Below are 18,110 nucleotides of genomic sequence, written 5' to 3' on the forward strand. Positions count from 1 at the left end.
TAGGAACACACACAGGCATTATGGCAGGGTCCTTAAATGAATACCAAATGTGTCATCAATCATAAAACTCAGCACCTTTGCCATCCAAATTCCAATTGTGGAAACCATAATAGACACAGCGGGGCAGATTGTGGAAGCTTACATAAGATGTCATGTGCTGGATTCAACGAATCAGAAAGGGTAAAAGAAAACTTCAATCATAACAAAGCCAAGTGATGAGCTAGTTTAATATCAAATATACACAGAGCAGAGAAGGAAGAGGAGCAGGTAAGAGACACCGACACATTATTACTGATCATTATGCTAGAAGACAACCAGCCAGGAAATAAGGGGTTAACATTTTATCATTACATTACTACAATGACAGCTATTTTATATTATACTGGGAAAATGTTTTTTTATCATGATATTTAGGACGTTGTCCAACGCCTTCATGGCGACAGGATGAAGCGGGGCAACTGCATCAATTTGGATATTTGCAAAAACCCTACTGAGCTTCTCAAAGATAGTTCTTTTGGAGATAAAACCTACTGTTCACTGTCAATCAGATCCAGAGCAACCACAGCAACCTTCCATACTAAGACCTTTGTAATAATTGCGTAATCTGAATTAAGCAAGGAGATTGGCCTGTACAATTCTATTTTGTCAGGGGTTCTTATTTTTCTTTATTAACAGAACAATTTTACCCTCACATACAGAGCCTGGGAGGGTGTTAGTTAGTCAGTTTTCTGATGTGTTAAAGTGTTAGAAGCAAAAAACATGGTAAAGCATGGGGTTTGAGCATCTCCAAGGTTTTCCAGTTCCAGATAGGCAGTGGGTTATACCTACCAAGAGTAGTCCATGGAAAGACAACTGGTAACAAGGTCATTGACATTCAAAGATCAATGGTGGACATAAGACAGACAGTAGGTCTGGTCTCATCTCACAGAAGATTTGTTATTTGTTGTTTTTTTTTTTTTGTTTTTTTTTTACATTGAAAATCTATTTCTGAAGCATCTAATAGATATTCTACGGACATTATTGAAGATAGAACATCATGGCCATTACCATCACCTCTCAGCAGACCTATATTGATGAATTTAGCCCGAGAGATTACTTACAGACATACTATGTGCCAGGAGGAGGTCTCCTTGTTGGAGAATGGACAGATTTTGCACAACGAAACCTACATGACACATTCACTAAAGGTAAGAGATATTAGTTTATTGAAAATATGATATTTAGTGTAATTAGTCCAACCCAAAGCATCCATTCACGGAATAGGTAAGAAGTGTTAAATTAGTGGGGGTCTACCTGCTGAGACTCCCCCAACCCCTCAGATATGAGATTGCAGTTGGGAGGAGTGTAAATGAAGCAATAGTCCAGCATGTATCCTGCAGCTTGGTCTATGTTAGTAATAAACAGCCAGCAGATCAAGATATCTGTAATATTTAAACATAATGGGTTGGAATTTTATATTCACTACTGTTTTACACCTTTCTTTCTTGCAATAATGACATTTTAAATGTTTAAAGGGGTTATCCGGTAGTAGAAAAAGAAAAGCTACTTTCTGGCAAAAACAGTACCACCCCTTCCCCAGGTTGTGTGTGGTATTAAATGTCATTAACTCCATTAACTTTAAGGCTATGTTCACACAACGTATGAGACCGGCCGTTCCGTGGCCCCAGCCGGGTCACGGAACGGCTGGTCTCTGGCCAGATCATCTTAAGTACCGGCCGGGTCATCTTTCCGGCCGCAGAGCTCTGATGCGGGCGCATCAGCGTGCGCCCGCATTAGAGCTTACCATAGCACACAGTGAAGCAAGCAGCCGGAGCCGCTCGCTTCACTGTATGAACTGACAGTGCTTTCTGCGGCCGGAATTCACTGAAAACTGACCTGTCAGTTATTTGCGGGGCCGCACAGATCCCGGCCGGAGCGTATACGATGCGTGTACGCTCCGGCCGGGATCCCATTGCTTAATAGGCTGTGTTCCGCTGCACAAAAACTACGGCCTTTGTTGCCATCAGCAACAACGGCCGTAGTTTTACGTAGTGTGAACAAAGCCTAAAAGTGGAATTCTCTTCTCTGCAAATATATTTATACTTGTAGGACTTGTCAAGTTGCATGTATATATATATATATATATATATATATATATATATATATATATATATACATACACATCTACATTATAGCTATATATGCCCCAGACAACCAGCTGATACCAGAAGAGAATGTGGATAATCCCTTTTACGTTATCTTCTAGATATCTTAGGGTCCTATTACACAGGCCAATGAAGGCCCGATCAATGTTGTAAATGAGCGCCGATCTGCTAGGTCGGCATTCGTTCTCTGGGCCTATTAAACGGCCTAATAATCGTTTAGCAAGGGCTGCACGGATATCGTTAGTGATGTTCGTGCAGCCCTTGTCCCAACAGTTAATATTTTACCTGTCTCTGTGTTCTCCTGCGCTCTGTATGCATCCTGAACCCATGCGCTGCAGCTTTAGAGCGGCCTGTCTGAGCTGAGCAGTCCCAGCCAGTGACTGTCTGAGAGGCCTGTCTGACCTGCTCTGAAGATGCAGCATGCGGTGCCAGGGCGCATACACAGAGCAAGAGAAGACCAGGAGCGTGGACAGGTAAAGTATTAACTGTTTGGGCAATCCTCAGCCATCGACCGACATAGTGATGCGTGGTCTACGGCAGAAGATTTTAGGTCTGGGTCTGATTGTTGTCTGTATTACACAGAGCAATAACCAGACGAATCAGTCCGGGGCAGAAATGTTGTATTCCTAATAATAACTCTAACCTGATATTTTGAATTTATTATTTTTTAAGGTGGAGTAAGAGGAGAGACGCTGCTCGATTTTGGCACTGGAGCCTCCATTTATCACCTTCTCTCTGCTTGTGAAGTGTTTGATAAAATCATTGTCTCAGATTTACTTGAGAAAAGCCGCACTGAATTCCAAAAGTGGCTCAAGAAGGATCCGGACGCTTTTGACTGGACTCACATTATTGAATTTGCCTGCAAGCTGGAAGGAAATAGGTATTGATTCTGATTTCAATTTTACACCAAATGAATGCTGTACATGACATATAATGGCTCACATTTACTATGGCCACTGTGCCAGATTTGTATCCTTAAAGGCTCCAGAATTGTGGGACACGGCAATCATGATCCATTTATTAAGCAAAGTGCACCAAACAAAACAGAAACTGCCTTCACCTGACAATAGGGAATGGTTTATTAGGAAAGGGGCGTGGTCCAGATTTAAAGGGGCACGTTTTTACCACTCTTTTTAGATCAAAGCAAAAGCCCACAAAATTGTACTAAAGTGAAAACATAAGCCTGAATGCATTTGAAGACTTTTCATGTTAGTATCCAATTAGGATTAGACAATTTTAGTAACTCTGCCCTAATGTGTGTGAGTAGGTTATATCTGGTAAGGTATATTATCCCTGTAATGCCCACAGCTGCTGCCATATGACAAGAAGGGAACAGGAAGTCAAGGACAGTGGGCCCCAAAGCTAGACCCACCCAGTTGCCCCTACCTTCTTGCCACAACTACCATAAGTGGTAGTGGACAACTTGGCAATGTGCCCTCTCTGTGTCAAAGGTGTAACACAAAACACAGACAAGATAAAGAAAAACAGAAGGTAAACAAGCCAAGGGTCAAAACCTATTGGGCAACAAAGTACAAAATCAGAACTGGGAGAATAGTCAAGAGAAATAGTAGAAGGTCAGAATATACAAGGTATGAAAGACAGGAGAAACACCAGCACGCTTAAAAGAGACTAATAGCAAGCAGAGGAATCTGGGCTAAGCAGTTGTTTATAGGATGTCAAGAGCCCGGTGTGATTGGACCGATCCCTGACATCCCAGCCACAAACAGAAAAGAACAGGAGAGATAAGTGGAAGGGAAAGATGTAAATCACAAAAGCTTAACTGTCTAAAGGCCAGAGGAAGAAAAATGGGCATGGTGGAGATTCAGTTACCACAACACAGAGTAATAAGGTGTTTCCAGGAAAATAAGACAGTGCCTTATATTATTTTTTACTCCAAAACAGGCACAATGTCTTATTTTCGGGGTATGTCGGGGGAGAGACCCCCCCCCACACACACACACACCCCGACTGAGGGGAGAGAAAAACACATTCCCCCTTAGACCTCCACGGAATACTCATATCCTGGTGGGACGGGCATCGGCCTTGTGCATCAGGATGTCCGTCGAAGTTATGCGTCGGGACGTGCAGGCGTTGTGCGTCAGCATTGTGGGTCGTGATGTGCGGAGGACGTTGGGGGCCATGGACCAAGCTGCCTGCAGTGCCTGCATTAAAGCTCCACGAGGAGCTAGAGTATGTCAGAGGGGCTCCTTCTATATTCAGTCAGTGCCCATCAAAGTGCTAAACAAGAATACAGGAATGTACATTGTGATGCGGATAGTACGAAACCAGTAACTGTATCATTACAATAACATACATATCACATTGTATAACTTTTTTTTTTATCTGTTTAAGGGAGACTTGTGAAGAAAAGGCTGAGAAGCTCCGCAGTAAGGTGACAGAATATCTGAAATGTGATGCTCTGAAGAAAAACCCCTATGACCCTGTGGTTGTGCCACCAGCTGATTGTCTCCTCTCTTGTCTCTGTCTTGAAACCCCATGTAAGGACATAAAGACATACTGCAATGTTCTGAAAAACTTCAAAGACTTGATAAAACCTGGAGGTCACCTATTAATTTTAAGTGGCCTGAATGCTACTTTTTATTCTGTTGGTCAAAAGTATTTTTCTGGAATGACTACAAGAAAGGAAGAGCTGGAGATGGCATTTAAGGAAGCTGGTTACCAAATTGTAAATGCCGTGTATACACCGCGTGCTGATAAATCAAGAATGGATGTTTGCGATTTTGACACTAAATATTTTATTCATGCTCTGAAACCAAAGTAATACCAATTCTTTAGCCCACCATATCTTGGAATTGCTAAAATATATCTGCATGCTTTAGCTTGTAAACATAACACAAAATTGGTGTGTATGATTTGGTGTTGAGAACAGTCTGAAAACTTAATAAAATTTACGCTCCAAAACTAATACTTGTCAAGCTGTGTTTCAGTCTATACAGAACTGCTGTATACTTTACACATCATTAGGGAACGGCAGCTAGATTAGCCAGCACTTTCTCTTTTTTGGGTGTAGCTATTAAAAAGTTCTGGTGGCCAGAAAAAAAAACAATGTGTGAACAACTATAATGACCGTTTGTCATGAATGGAACTTTGGCGCAGTCCTCGGTGCGTAAGTTACGACCGAGACTGCAATTTTGGCCATAATCTTCCATTTATTCTGTCTTTTGTTTGCCTTGTTTTTGCCCTGTCTGAACTGTGTCTTATTTCTTCTGGTCTGTTAATTGTTTTCCCTGCCCCACCCGTGTCTGTGCTGCTAGGTTTCCTCTGGTCATGTAACAGTTAACCTGCCTTGCCTCAGTGATTGACAGCTGGTCCCTCCAATCATCCTCTGTACTTGGTTCCTGGTCTCCTATTTAAGTTAGCTGTTTCTGCCTGTGCCTTGCCGGTTATTGACTTAGTCTCTGCCTGCTTGTGTGTTCTGTTTTCTGGTTTCTCCTGACTCCTGCTTAGTTTCTTTTGACCTCCCTTGCTTGCTGCCTGCCCCCGACCTTATTGCCTGTTATTTGACTACTCTTTTGGATCCTGATTTTGTACCTTTGCTGCCAGACTGTTGTGACCCGGATTGCTGACCATTCTTATTGTGTTTGTTCATTTTGTCTTGTCTATTGTTTCACGTATCCAGGCCAGGGATCGCCGCCAAGTTGTCCACTGCCATTTTAGGGCAGATTGCGGCAATTAGGTAGGGACAGTGAGAGGGGCTGAGCTCAGGGCTCACTGTCTCTGTGTGTTTGGTGTGACACCGTTATTCTATGCATTGTGTTGAAGAGCGGCTGTTTTTGCATCAGCTTTCTATGGGAATCATTGAAATTGAAAACAAATGGTGACTCTTATTTTAACAAAACAGACAGTGTGTGAACATATGTGTAAATAAAAATATAGCGCACGCAGCAATCTCCAATATGGTATTACATTGGGAATAATAACATTGTTGTTTAACAATAAACAAGTAGACTGCAAATGGATGATTCAAAAACAATTCTTAAGTAAAATACGAGTCCGGCAAGACACTGTAACTGATTGGCTCCAGGGTTCACTCTATATACATCTTTTATTTCAGACACTCACTCCGTATCTTTACCTCTCTCTCTAGAGCCAAAAACTGCATTCTATCCCAGTAAGTATCTTCCATGTCAAAAAATATTGATCGCAGTGTGTCTCACTACTGAAACCCGCTGTGATCAGGAGATATAGTTGAGATTGTGGCAGCAGGGCAATTCAATCCATGGCCGTCAGGACAGGGAAGCTGGTTTTGGAAATAGTAAAATATAATTACCTTTCCCAACTAGTACAGGAAGCAACAAGAGGGGGGTGGGCTTCTGGAGCTGATCTTAACCTATAGGCCAGACAGAATATCAAAAATAGAGGTGGGGGGTCACCTAGGTTTAATTATCCTTCAATAAAATGATTAATAGAGGGGCAACAAAATCTTTAAATTTCAGGAAGGCTAATTTCCAAAAACTAAGAGAGGACCTTGGGGACATAGATGGGACAATGCCTTCAGAAATAAAAGTACACAAGATAAAAGGGACATATTTGAGAGCATCCTGAGTAGATTGTGTAAATGACGCATACCATATGGGAATAAAAGTAGTAGAAATAGGAGAAATCCAATGTGGTTAACTGTGGTCAGCTGTTAAGAATGCAATAAATGATAAGAAACAAGCATTCAGACTACCAAAACAAGAAGGTAGTGGGGAAGCATTGAGCAACTATAGACAGAAGAATAGAATGTGTAAAAAAACAAATAAAAGAAGCAAAAATTGGAACAGAAAGAAGGATAGCCACAGAAAGTAAAAAGAATCCCAAAATGTTCTTCACCTATATAAATAATAAAACACTTAAAACTGAACAAAGAACAATAGCATTGCATTTATCAGTATACAAAGGCGTAAGTTCCCTATAGGACCAAGGGAGCTATTGAATCCACAAAGTGCAGAGTGTAGATAGCAAAAACACACAGACGCTAAGCATCTGTTGTACAATAAATTCGCAATGAAACCGCATGAATAATAGCGGCAAAAATGCGAACTAATGAATAAACCGAAAGAATAAATTTATTAAAATGTGACACATTTCGGCACTGCAATGTCACAGTGCCTTTCTCAAGCATCTTGAGAAAGGCATTGTGACATTGTAGTGCTGAAATGCGTCACTACAATAAATAAGACCCCGGTAGGGGCGCCGCCTTTCCATAAGCCCTCCTCGTGATGACGCCCATGTGTGGATAAAACTAGTTGAGGGGCTATGCGGCTTGTATTTTAAGATTCATTGCACCATTAGCCTAGACTAGATAGCGTGATTGTAAGAGAGACTGCAGCTGCTAATGACTATATAAGCTATAAGAGCATAAGAGATACTTGATACAGCCATTGATGTAGCGTATTTTTAATGAGCACAATTGTGACATACCACTTCTTAGTTGAAAGCCAATAAAAGCTATGCTTTATTTCCTGGAAGGTCCTACTGGATGTGATTTGGGCTATTGGCCCTTATTTGTTTGCTATTAGTCCATGAAATTCCTTTGTAACCTGATATTAAAATGTATTATCTCTTTAGCTAAAGTAAGTGGAGAGACCCTCCCTGATATTGGTACTGGTTAGTGATGAGCGAGCATGCTCGTCTAAGCTTGGTACTCAATCAAGCATTAGGGTACTCGATGGTATTCGATACTCGGACGAGCATCTCGCGTACTCGAGAAAATCTCGTCATCCGTTTCCTGTAAGTTTGGGCGCTATTTCTCAGCCAATAAACATGCAGGAGACTCTTTGGTACATCCTGCGATCACATGAGACCCATACATGTCGATAGCAGTGATTGGTTGGCCAGATCAGATGACCCTGCCATATAAAAAGCGCAGTACTCGCTTCAGACGCATGCTGTGAGAGATCAGGGACAGAGCTGCTGCTTCTCAGGGAGAGTGTCAGTGTAGGATTTAGCGTTCCAGTAGGCAGGGTATATACTAGCAATACAAACAAACAGCCCTTCAGGGCTTCAAATCGTTTTTTAATAGTATTACTACAGACTGCTGGCTGGGACTTGCAGTGCTGCTACCACGATTTAACCAGCACACTGTGGTGATCGGCTGCTGGCAGAAAGGGGGCATTAGGTGTTGCATACAGACCCCTAAGAAGTGCTCAGTGTACTCTTTTTTGATTTTGGGCCTGCTGTACTACATTGGATTGCTGGGATTTGTAGTACACCTGCATAGAACTTCACTGCTCATTGGACGGGGGTATCACAGCGTGTATCTAGGTCCAGCCAGTACCAGATAGTACCATACAGCCCCCCCTAAACTAGTGGGTACTACACTGTATTGTTGGGATTTGTAGTACACCTTTATAAAACTTCACTGCTCATTGTAAGGGGGTATCACAGCGTGTATCTAGGTCCAGCCAGTACCAGATTGTATCGCACAGCCCCCCAAAAATTGTGGGACCACAAGTATTTTTCCCTGATTTCTGTATTTCATACGCAAGGCCTATCTAAGTTCAATCACATCACAACTGCTCTCACAGAGTAAAGGGTGTGTCAGAGAGTGTGTATAGGTCCAGCCACTACCAGATTGTATCGCACAGTCCCCCAACACTAGTGGGTACTACAAGTATTTTTCCTGATTTCTGTATTTCATACGGAAGGCCTATCTAAGTTCCATACTGTGCAGTGTCCATAAAATGGTGAACCCCAGGGGTAAAAGTCGAGGGCGTGGGTGTGGGGTTCCAAGTGATGCAGTTGCCAGAGGCCGTGGTTCAAGGCAGGGTGACACAGCAGCAAATGTTGAGGAGGTAGCAGTGGCACACCGCAGACATCCACTCCCTAAGATCTTTGCCCAACTTACGGGGTCTCATGGTAGACCAATATTGAAACCACAGCAGTGTGAACAGGTGATCACGTAGGTAGCAGATAATGTGTCCAGTCCAGAAACTTATCCACCACCCAATCTTCCACGCAGTCCACCCACGCTACCCAAGGGAGTGGAACCCTTGCTCCTTTAGCTCAGCCTCCTTCCCCATAGCCTGGCCCCTCCAGGGAAAGAAGGGATTCAGATCCACCACCATGCTTCCAGGAACTCTTTTCTGGACCCTTCCCTGAGTCATGGCAACCGGAGCAGTCGATCTGTCCTGATGCCCAAACTATGCAGCTCACGCAGTCAGTGGGTAATGAGAGTGGGGACTTGCAAGCGGGGTTGGAAGAGGTGTCTGATAATAACAATGAGACCCGATTGTCAGACAGTGAAGCTGTTGTCATGGATGTAACTCAAAGTGAGGAGGAGAGTGAGGAAATGGAGGAAGAGCTGGTGGATGAGGACGAGGTTACTGACCCGAGCTGGGTGGATAAGCCTAGTGAAGACCGTGCTTCTGAGGGGGAGGCAAGTTCTCCCACAGGACCGGTTGGAAGAGGAAGAGTGGTGGACAGAGGGAGAAGCAGGGGCAGAGCGAGTAAATCAGCAACTGTTTCACGAAGTCAAACTCCCGTGGCCAGGCCTAGATGTTCCCAAGTCTGGAGTTTATTTAAAGAGACTGCGGATGACCGACAGACTGTAGTGTGCAACGTGTGCCACGCCAGGGTCAGCAGGGGAGCCACCACTACCAGCCTAACCACTACCAGCATGCGCAGGAATATGAGTGCTAAACACCCCACTCAGTGGAACCAAGGCCGTTCAGTGACTGCAAGTCGCACCCCTGCTCCTTCCCCTGTGTCACGTGCTGGCTCTGTCAGTCCCCCCACCCAGGCCCCAGGCACGAGGGCCTCCCGCCTTACATGCACCCCTTCAACTCCACTATGCTCCACACCCTCCAGCAAGGTGTCCAAGCGCAGCATTCAACTGTCCCTGCAGCAGACCTTTAAATGGAAGCGCTAATACACTGCCACTCACCGCATGCACAAGCCCTAAATGTGCACATAGGCAAACTGCTGAGCTTGGAGATGCTGCCCTATCGGCTGGTAGAGACAGAGGCTTTTAGGAACCTCATGGCGGTGGCTGTCCCTCGGTACTCTGTCCCCAGCCGCCACTACTTTTCACGGTGTGCCGTCCCAGCCCTACATCATCTGTGCCCTGACAAGGTCCACCTAACCACGGACACATGGACAAGTGCTGGCGGGCAGGGACACTATATCTCCCTGACGGCACATTGGGTCAACTTGGAGGAGGCTGGGACAGAGTCTGACCCTGGTTCCGCTCATGTGCTGCCCACACCGAGGATTGCGGGGCCAACCTCGGTTGCGGTCATGAGTTGTACACCTCTTTCTCCTCCTCTTCTTCATCCTCTTCTTCCTCCATTTCGTGTGTCAAGCCACAACTGGCTATTGGACCATGGAGTCCTGGCTTGGTATGGGCGCAGATGCTCAGGGAACCACAAGCCCCGTTGGGGCTTGACACAAGATTGCCTATCGTACGTCTCCTCTGATGTACCCCGGCAGGAGCTGCGGTGTCTCTCTTGTTCTATGTGCTGTATAGAGTTGTGTCTAATTTCGCACAACTCCACTAGGTGAGTGCAACACAACATCCCTGCCTATCTGTATTCTTTTTTTTAAAACTTATTACACCAGGAGGCGCCCCCGCCCTCTCTCTTTTCTCCTCCATTTCGTAGCATCAGCAGTGCGGTGGGTAAGCGCCAACAGGCGGTGTTGAAACTGCTAAGCTTAGGCGACAAGAGGCACACGGCCCAGGAGCTGTTGCAGGGCATCACAGCGCAGTGAGATTTTTAACTCGCGCCACGGAGCCTCAAACCAGGCATGGTTGTGTGTGACAACGGGCGGAACCTGGTGGCGGCTCTGCAATTCGGCAGCCTCACACATGTACCATGCCTGGCCCATGTGTTCAACCTAGTGGTACAGCGGTTCCTTAAGACCTACCCCAATTTGGCTGACTTGCTCACCAAGGTGCGGCGCATCTGTGCGCATTTACGCAAGTCAACCACGGATGCTGCCACCCTTAGGGCAGTGCAAAGGCGCTTGCTACTGCCAGCTCACAGACTGCTGTGCGACGTGCCCATGAGGTGGAATTCCACCTTCCAGATGGTAGCCAGGGTTTACCAGCAACACAGAGCCATTGTGGAATGCTAGATGTCAACCTCTGTGCAAAGCGGTAGTCAGGTCAGTCAGCTACCTCAAATCTACAATGAGGAGTGGACGTGGATGTCTGCTATCTGTCAGGTACTGGGCCCCTTTGAGGAGTCAACACAGATGGTCAGCAATGCCGCCTCACCATTCCGCTGCTGTGTCTGCTTCAATGCTCCCTGCTCAGCCTGAAGTCTGACACTTTGCCTTCGTCTCAGGAGACGGGTGAAGAACAGCCCCTGCTAGATAGCCAGACCACCCTGTCCCTGACGTCAGTTTCTCACCACGGAGTAGAGGATGAGGAGGATGAAGAAGAGGAGGAAGAGGAGCAGGCTGCTGCCTCCATTGAAGAGGGTACCCATGCTCAATCCTTAGTTGTTGAGCGTGTATGGCCAGAAGAGGAGGATTTGGTGGAGGAGGAGGAGGAAATTGAGGCTAGTGAGGAGAGGGATTTCTTGCGTGTTGGGACCCTGGCGCACATGGCTGACTTTATGTTAGGCCCTCGGGTTAAAACATTTTTTGACAACACAGATTACTGGGTGTTCACCCTCCTGGACCCTCAGTACAAACAGAACTTTTCCACTCTCATTCCTGCCGAGGAACGCAGTATGAGAGTGAATCAATATCAACAGGCTCTGGAGCAGAAGCTGAAAATGTACTTCCCATCTGACACCACTAGCGCCATAGTACGTAGTTCTGTGGGCCAAAGAGCGGGGGAGAGGAGCGGTGGAGCAGGCAGCTTGTCAAGAGGAAGGGGAACACTCTCCAAGGCCTTTGACAGTTTCATGGCACCCCAGCAAGACTATGTCAACCGTCCCCAGTCTAGACAGAGTAGGGGGAAAGCCTTCAGGAAGATTGTGAGGGAGTACCTTGCTGACCATACCAACGTCCTTCCCGATCACTCTGCTACCTACAACTACTGGGTTTCAAAGCTGGATACGTGGCCCGAACTGGCGCTTTACACCTTGAAGGTGCTGGCCTGCTCTGCCGCTAGCGTGTTGTCAGAGCGGGTCTTCAGTGCAGCTGGTGCCATCATCACTGATAAGCGCACCTGCTTGTCATCTGACACCGCTGACAGGCTGACGTTTATAAAAATGAACAAATAAAATGGGAAAAGGGGGGTGATTCATACGTTTATTAGGGAGGGTTTTTTTTATTGATGAAAACACTTTTTTATTTTGATATATACAGTCATTTGAAGTCCAATATAATAGAATACCAAGACGGGATAAGCTTCATTACGTCGCTGAGGCCCGGCCCGGTAAGATGAAGGGATCCCCCCTCCGCGATCACATCGCGGGGGTGGGGGGTTGGATTCTGCACTAGACACCAGGGATGGGCTGCATTTAACACTGTTAACAGTGTTAATTAGCAGGAGCGGCAATCGGAACCGCTCCTGCTAATAGCCCCGGTCCCGTCAGGATCGCGGCAGTTCAGAACGGGGTCGCGGCGCGGCCCCGCTCTGAACTCCTCTTACGGGCATATGCCGTATGGGTACGGCATATGTCCCTAAGAGGTTAAGGGTTAAATAAGTTTCAGGAAGATATAACTGAACACAAGAAGAAGGGGCACAATCTGTTATTTTAGGAAACATGAGAAAATATTACTTCACTGAAAGAGTAGTAGATGCTTTGAAGAAACAGTCAGTAAATTTAACTCCTTGCCAACCCATTATGTACAGTACCAACTTCGCATTGGTCAGGTGAAGGAGTATGGCACGGGCTCCATAGCTTAGCTTAGACCATACCTGGCGGATATTAGCTGCAATCTGCAAATCACTTACCAATGACTGACAGAGATCATTATGATACCAGTTATTTAATTGTTTAGGTGCAGCAAACAATAGCGATCATATAATCTAAACAGTGTTTGACATATTTGGTATTGATGAACTATTAAATTATTATATTCCTGATGCTACACAGTCAACTTCCACAGGTGGTAATATAAGTTATAGAAGTCAAAACATGGCAATGCACTTTTTTTTTTTTAATACTAAGATAAACTAAAGTGACATATTGTTAGGACTCAGGCCATGCGTTCGGCTCGGCATCCATAGCAGCCATAATGGTTTTCATGTTTTCACCTACTCTGCTCTGTTATTCCGTAATGTAACAGAGGCCAGGGTTTTACTCCCCTGGCTGATCAGCATAGGTGTTGTGTGTGTTCACTAACTGTTGACTGACAGCTGACTCACCAGTTAGCTGTCGGTATCTGGGCAGGACCTGGAGCCTTAGCCCCAATCAAGTCTGAGGCTGGGACTCCAGGAACCATAAGTATCAGCCCTGAGCTCCCATTCTTTGCCTGCGATAGAACCAGGTAATCCTAGTGATTATTGACCTAGCGTTACTGACTTTGCACTTCTGTTTACCTGACCTTTTGGCTTGGACCCCGACTAATCTTTGGATCATGATTCTGTACTGTTATTGACTGTCTGTTACTGACTCTGACCTCTGACCTCCCCTTTTGCCTCTTTTGTCTCTGTTTTGTGTATTTCACTTGCATCAGGTTAGGGAACGCCATCCAGTTATCCGCAGCTGTGTCAGTTCAGTGTCAATTCTAGGGCTGCACTGATCTTTGTCATCCCAGACCCCCTACCAGACACATATACAGTGGTGCCTTGGATTACGAGCATAATGCGTTCCGGGATCATGCTTGTAATCCAAATCCACTCTTAAACCAAAGCAAATTTTCCCATAAGAAATCATAGAAATGCAGACAATTGGTTCCCCACCCCAAAAATATTGTTTTTTATTCTGAATAACATGTAAAACAGATGAAACAAACATTTATAAACAGCTGAATGTGATAATATAAGATACTGTACAGTACAGCAATCATCATGTGGCGTATAATGTATAGTAACCGCATAAACCTGATAACACAGCAGCAGTTTGTACAGTAGATAGAGGATGGAGCTGCAGATCCCCATAATGCAGTAGCACAACAGACTAGAATAGAGAGGCAGGGCTGCTGTCAGAGGTCTGTGTGGTCACATGAGATCAATGGAGAAGGGGTGTATGTTGAGCATGGACCAATCAGGACTGACAGAGACTGCAGGACATATGTTGACACATACATGCAGCGCTCTCTGTCCAGGGAGAGAGGGGTTAAATCTATTGACAGATTACATTCACAGTCCTGTCCCCTGATGTAAGCCCCAGCCTGAAGTGGATCTGCTATGATTTGGAAGGTGAGGGAGACTTCCTGGGTCAGAGTACGGTTTGCCACATTCACTGAACTTTAATGTGAAGTTTAGGTTCTTCCAAAGTCAATGGGCTGAAGATTCAGAAGACCCAGAGTAGGACACAAGGGGAGCGTGGACAGGTGAGAAAACCCATTTTTTAGATGTGTGGCCACCATCTTTCAGAACTTGTCTGAATTTTGGAAAAAGTTTGGTTCAATAACAAACCAAATTGTTGCTACTGAAACAAACTTTTTCCAATTTCGGAATAAACCCACGCTCCCCTTGTGTCCTCCTCTGGGTCTTCTGAGTCTTCAACCGTCTTCAGCCCATTCAGTTTGGGAGATCCTGAACTTTACATTAAAGTTTAGTGAATGTGCCGAACTTTTGAAAAGTTTGTTTATCTCTAATGGTAAAATAAAGAGTTCCAGAGTTAAAGAGTATAACATATCCTATAAAAAAAAAAAAGTTAACATATAGCAATGGCTCTGCAGTAGTAAAATAAAATGTATTGGATGTTAGAACGTGAAAAGAAAGAAAACATACTGAAACATCTAAATTTGGAAGGTGAGGAAGAAGTATCCATGCCTGGAATAAATATCCATCCATCTGTTTTTTTTTTTTTTTTTTTTACTCTGGTATCAGCTATCTAAGTAACATATTGACAAGCAGTTTATTTCAAGTTGTGTGGTTAAAGGGAGAATTATGAGGAAAAGGCTGAGAAGTAGGGATGAGCGAACCGAACCGTTGCGAACCAGATTCGTTACGAACTTTGCAAAAAGTTTGTGACAAAGTTCGTTAAAATCGCAATGGCGTCGCAAAACTGTACTTTAATCAGAGAATAGAACAGGCTACAAGGGATTATTACTCCTATAATCCTTTGTATCCTGTTATTATTTGAATATCAAGGTGTGTGATGTCACTCCAGGAACAGGAAGTGCCTGAGTGTCCATGCTCTTTCTCATTGTGTGTCTAGACGGCAGAGAGAGAGGAGGCGTACGTTAGGAAGAGAGGAAAAACACATAGATTACATATCAAAACAACTGGATAAGTACAGGGAGCGATAGAGAAGGAGTATATATTGTTTGTGAGAGAAGCCGGAGAGAGGAAGATAAAAAAAAAAAAAAAATCGCAAGATCCAGGGAAAGCTTGATAAGCTCATACATAGTGAAAGAGGCTGAGAAATCAAGAGTTAGGTAGTGAGAGGGAGAGATAGCCATCTAACTCAAAAATCGTGATATCTAGGGAGAGATAGGGAGATAAAAAAAAGAAATAGGGAGAGAAAAGTGAGAAGAGTCACTCAGGAGTCAGGACATGTAGCATTGAACCAGCTACTGTTCCGTGACAGAGAGGAGACGCTAGACGTTTGTTTGTGATCAGCTGTTGTAGGTGACGCTAAGTCAGCGCCTCACAAAAGCTGTCCGTTTGTGCTCTGCTGGTTGCCATTAACCCCGGCTAGCTGCCTGCAACCAAAAAAGTTTAAAAAAAACCTTAAAAAAAAATAAAAAATTGGTTTGTTTGTTTGTTTGTGATCAGCTGTTGTATTTGAGGCGAATCAATCAACTGCTGCCTCCTCCTGCTCTTCTAGTAGTCTCTTTTTAATTATATTGGCCTGTAATCGATCAACTGCTGCCTCATCCTCCTCAAGTAGCCTCTCCTCGATAATACTGGCCTGGAATCAATCAACTGCTGCCTCCTCCTGCTCTTCTAGTAGTCTCTTTTTAATTAGACTGGCCTGTAATCAATAAACTGCTGCCTCATCCTCCTCAAGTAGCCTCTCCTCCATAATACTGGCCTGTAATCGATAAACTGCTGCCTCATCCTCCTCAAGTAGCCTCTCTTCAATAATACTGGCCTGGAATCGATCAACTGCTGCCTCATCCTCCTCAAGTAGCCTCTCCTCGATAAGACTCGCCTGGACTCAATCAACTGCTGCCTCCTCCTCCTCAATTAGCCTCTCCTCCATAATACTGGCCTGGAATCAATCAACTGCTGCCTCATCTTCCTCAAGTAGCCTCTCCTCCATAATACTGGCCTGGAATCGATCAACTGCTGCCTCCTCCTCAAGTAGCCTCTCCTCAATAATACTGGACTGGAATCAATCAACTGCTGCCTCCTCCTGCTGCTCAACTTCATTATTTTTTTAAAAAAATTTTCCCACTTTTTTTCATTGTAATATCAACTGCAACTAAACGAAACTATACCCTATCACACTCCCACTATTGTAGCTGCAATTATTCAGTCGTTAGAGCAAGGTTAGTTTTCGGTTCGAAAGTTCGCCGGATCGAACCGAACCGAACTTTTCAAAAGTTAGCTCATCTCTACTGAGAAGCTCCGCAATAAGGTGAAAGAAGTCCTGAAATGTGATGCTATGAAGAAGAACCCCTTTGATCCTGTGGTTGTGCCACCAGCTGATTGTCTCCTCTCTTGTCTCTGGAAACTGCATGTACTGACATAACGTCATACTGTGATGTTCTAAAAAATTTCAAGGACAGGATGAAACCTGATGGTCACATTTTGATTTCCTGTACGCTGAATGCTACTAAGCGTTTAAGTCTAATGTCCTCAAAGGAGGAAGAGTTGGAGATGGTTTTCAAAGAAGCTGGTTACCAGATCAAAAAGGTTGTGTATGCAACACGTACTAATAAATCAAAGATATATATTGGTGATTATGGCGGCTTCTAGTTTATTCATGCCCGTGAACCAAAGTGAGGGCCTGTTGAATGGTCTTCTTTAGGCCTGACATATCAGGGCAACAACTTAGTCTTTCATGTCTGACTGGGTTTTGATAAGGCCAGCGATACGATTTTACCTACCTGCACCGTACCTGTATGACTACATATATATACGCCTCTTGCTTCGAAGTTCCAGCACATTAGAGAGTCCATGATAGGGTTAACTTATAGTTGGACCATTTCTTACCTTGGAAAACTTCTGATATGACACTAGAAAGAATGTTTTGTCTCAAGAACTATTTCCCTAAGAGACATGTTTATCAGCGTTCAAGGCCGTTCTCAGAGGAAAGTTGACTGTCTGTTACAGTGGGAATAATGTGAAAGTATCATTGCACAGAATGTATTGTTCTAACCTTTTTGAATAATAATAATGAATACTAATATAGATGCCATTGCGCATGACTGAATATCTAAATCACTAGCACCGCCTCATCTATGTCTTATTAGCATTTGTTACCACCCTATATTTTATCTGTCTATAAAATGTGATTACCATAATAAAACTTGGGCCATTTTCTCCAGGCTTATTATCATGATACATTGTCTTATCTGTGTCCATGACGTATAAGTGACGAGCTGGTAATACTGCAGGATTCCAACTCTAGATATAATTTAAAAACCATCCTTTACCTGGGTTTTTGGCTTCTCTCCATAGAGAGAGGTCAACATATAAATTTAACCTTAACATTTGGCGCCCTTGGCAGGGACTCAGCCTCTTGCAAACTAGAACGCAGACAGACGGGATGCGGTGATTTATCCGTCATCGGACGCGCAGATATAACTGGCCAGGTAAGAAAGACTTTCCTTTCTTACGTACTATCTGTGCCTCAGGGGAACGGATCTAATCAGATTCCCGTCACACCTGCGTTCTCTATATATGTTTGTAAAGCTGAGTCTATTTGTTAGACAAAGAACTCTGTAACCCAGGATAGGACAAGGTTAAAGTGCTGCATTGCCGTCGCAAACTGTTGT

General features: G+C 44.3%; 1 protein-coding gene across 1 annotated transcript; it reads left to right on the forward strand.

Moving 5' to 3' along the window:
* Positions 1–244: 244 nt before the first annotated feature.
* On the forward strand, positions 245–5,048 carry LOC138768988 (nicotinamide N-methyltransferase-like). Its single transcript, XM_069947113.1, has 4 exons — positions 245–267; positions 994–1,187; positions 2,817–3,024; positions 4,497–5,048. Exons 2-4 carry the CDS (start codon positions 1,037–1,039, stop codon positions 4,924–4,926), a joined length of 789 nt encoding a protein of 262 aa, XP_069803214.1. The 5' UTR covers positions 245–267; positions 994–1,036; the 3' UTR covers positions 4,927–5,048.
* The last annotated feature ends 13,062 nt before the right edge of the window (positions 5,049–18,110 follow it).

The sequence above is a fragment of the Dendropsophus ebraccatus genome, chromosome 12 (assembly GCF_027789765.1).
Source record: "Dendropsophus ebraccatus isolate aDenEbr1 chromosome 12, aDenEbr1.pat, whole genome shotgun sequence".
In the NCBI taxonomy this organism is placed as follows: domain Eukaryota; kingdom Metazoa; phylum Chordata; class Amphibia; order Anura; family Hylidae; genus Dendropsophus; species Dendropsophus ebraccatus.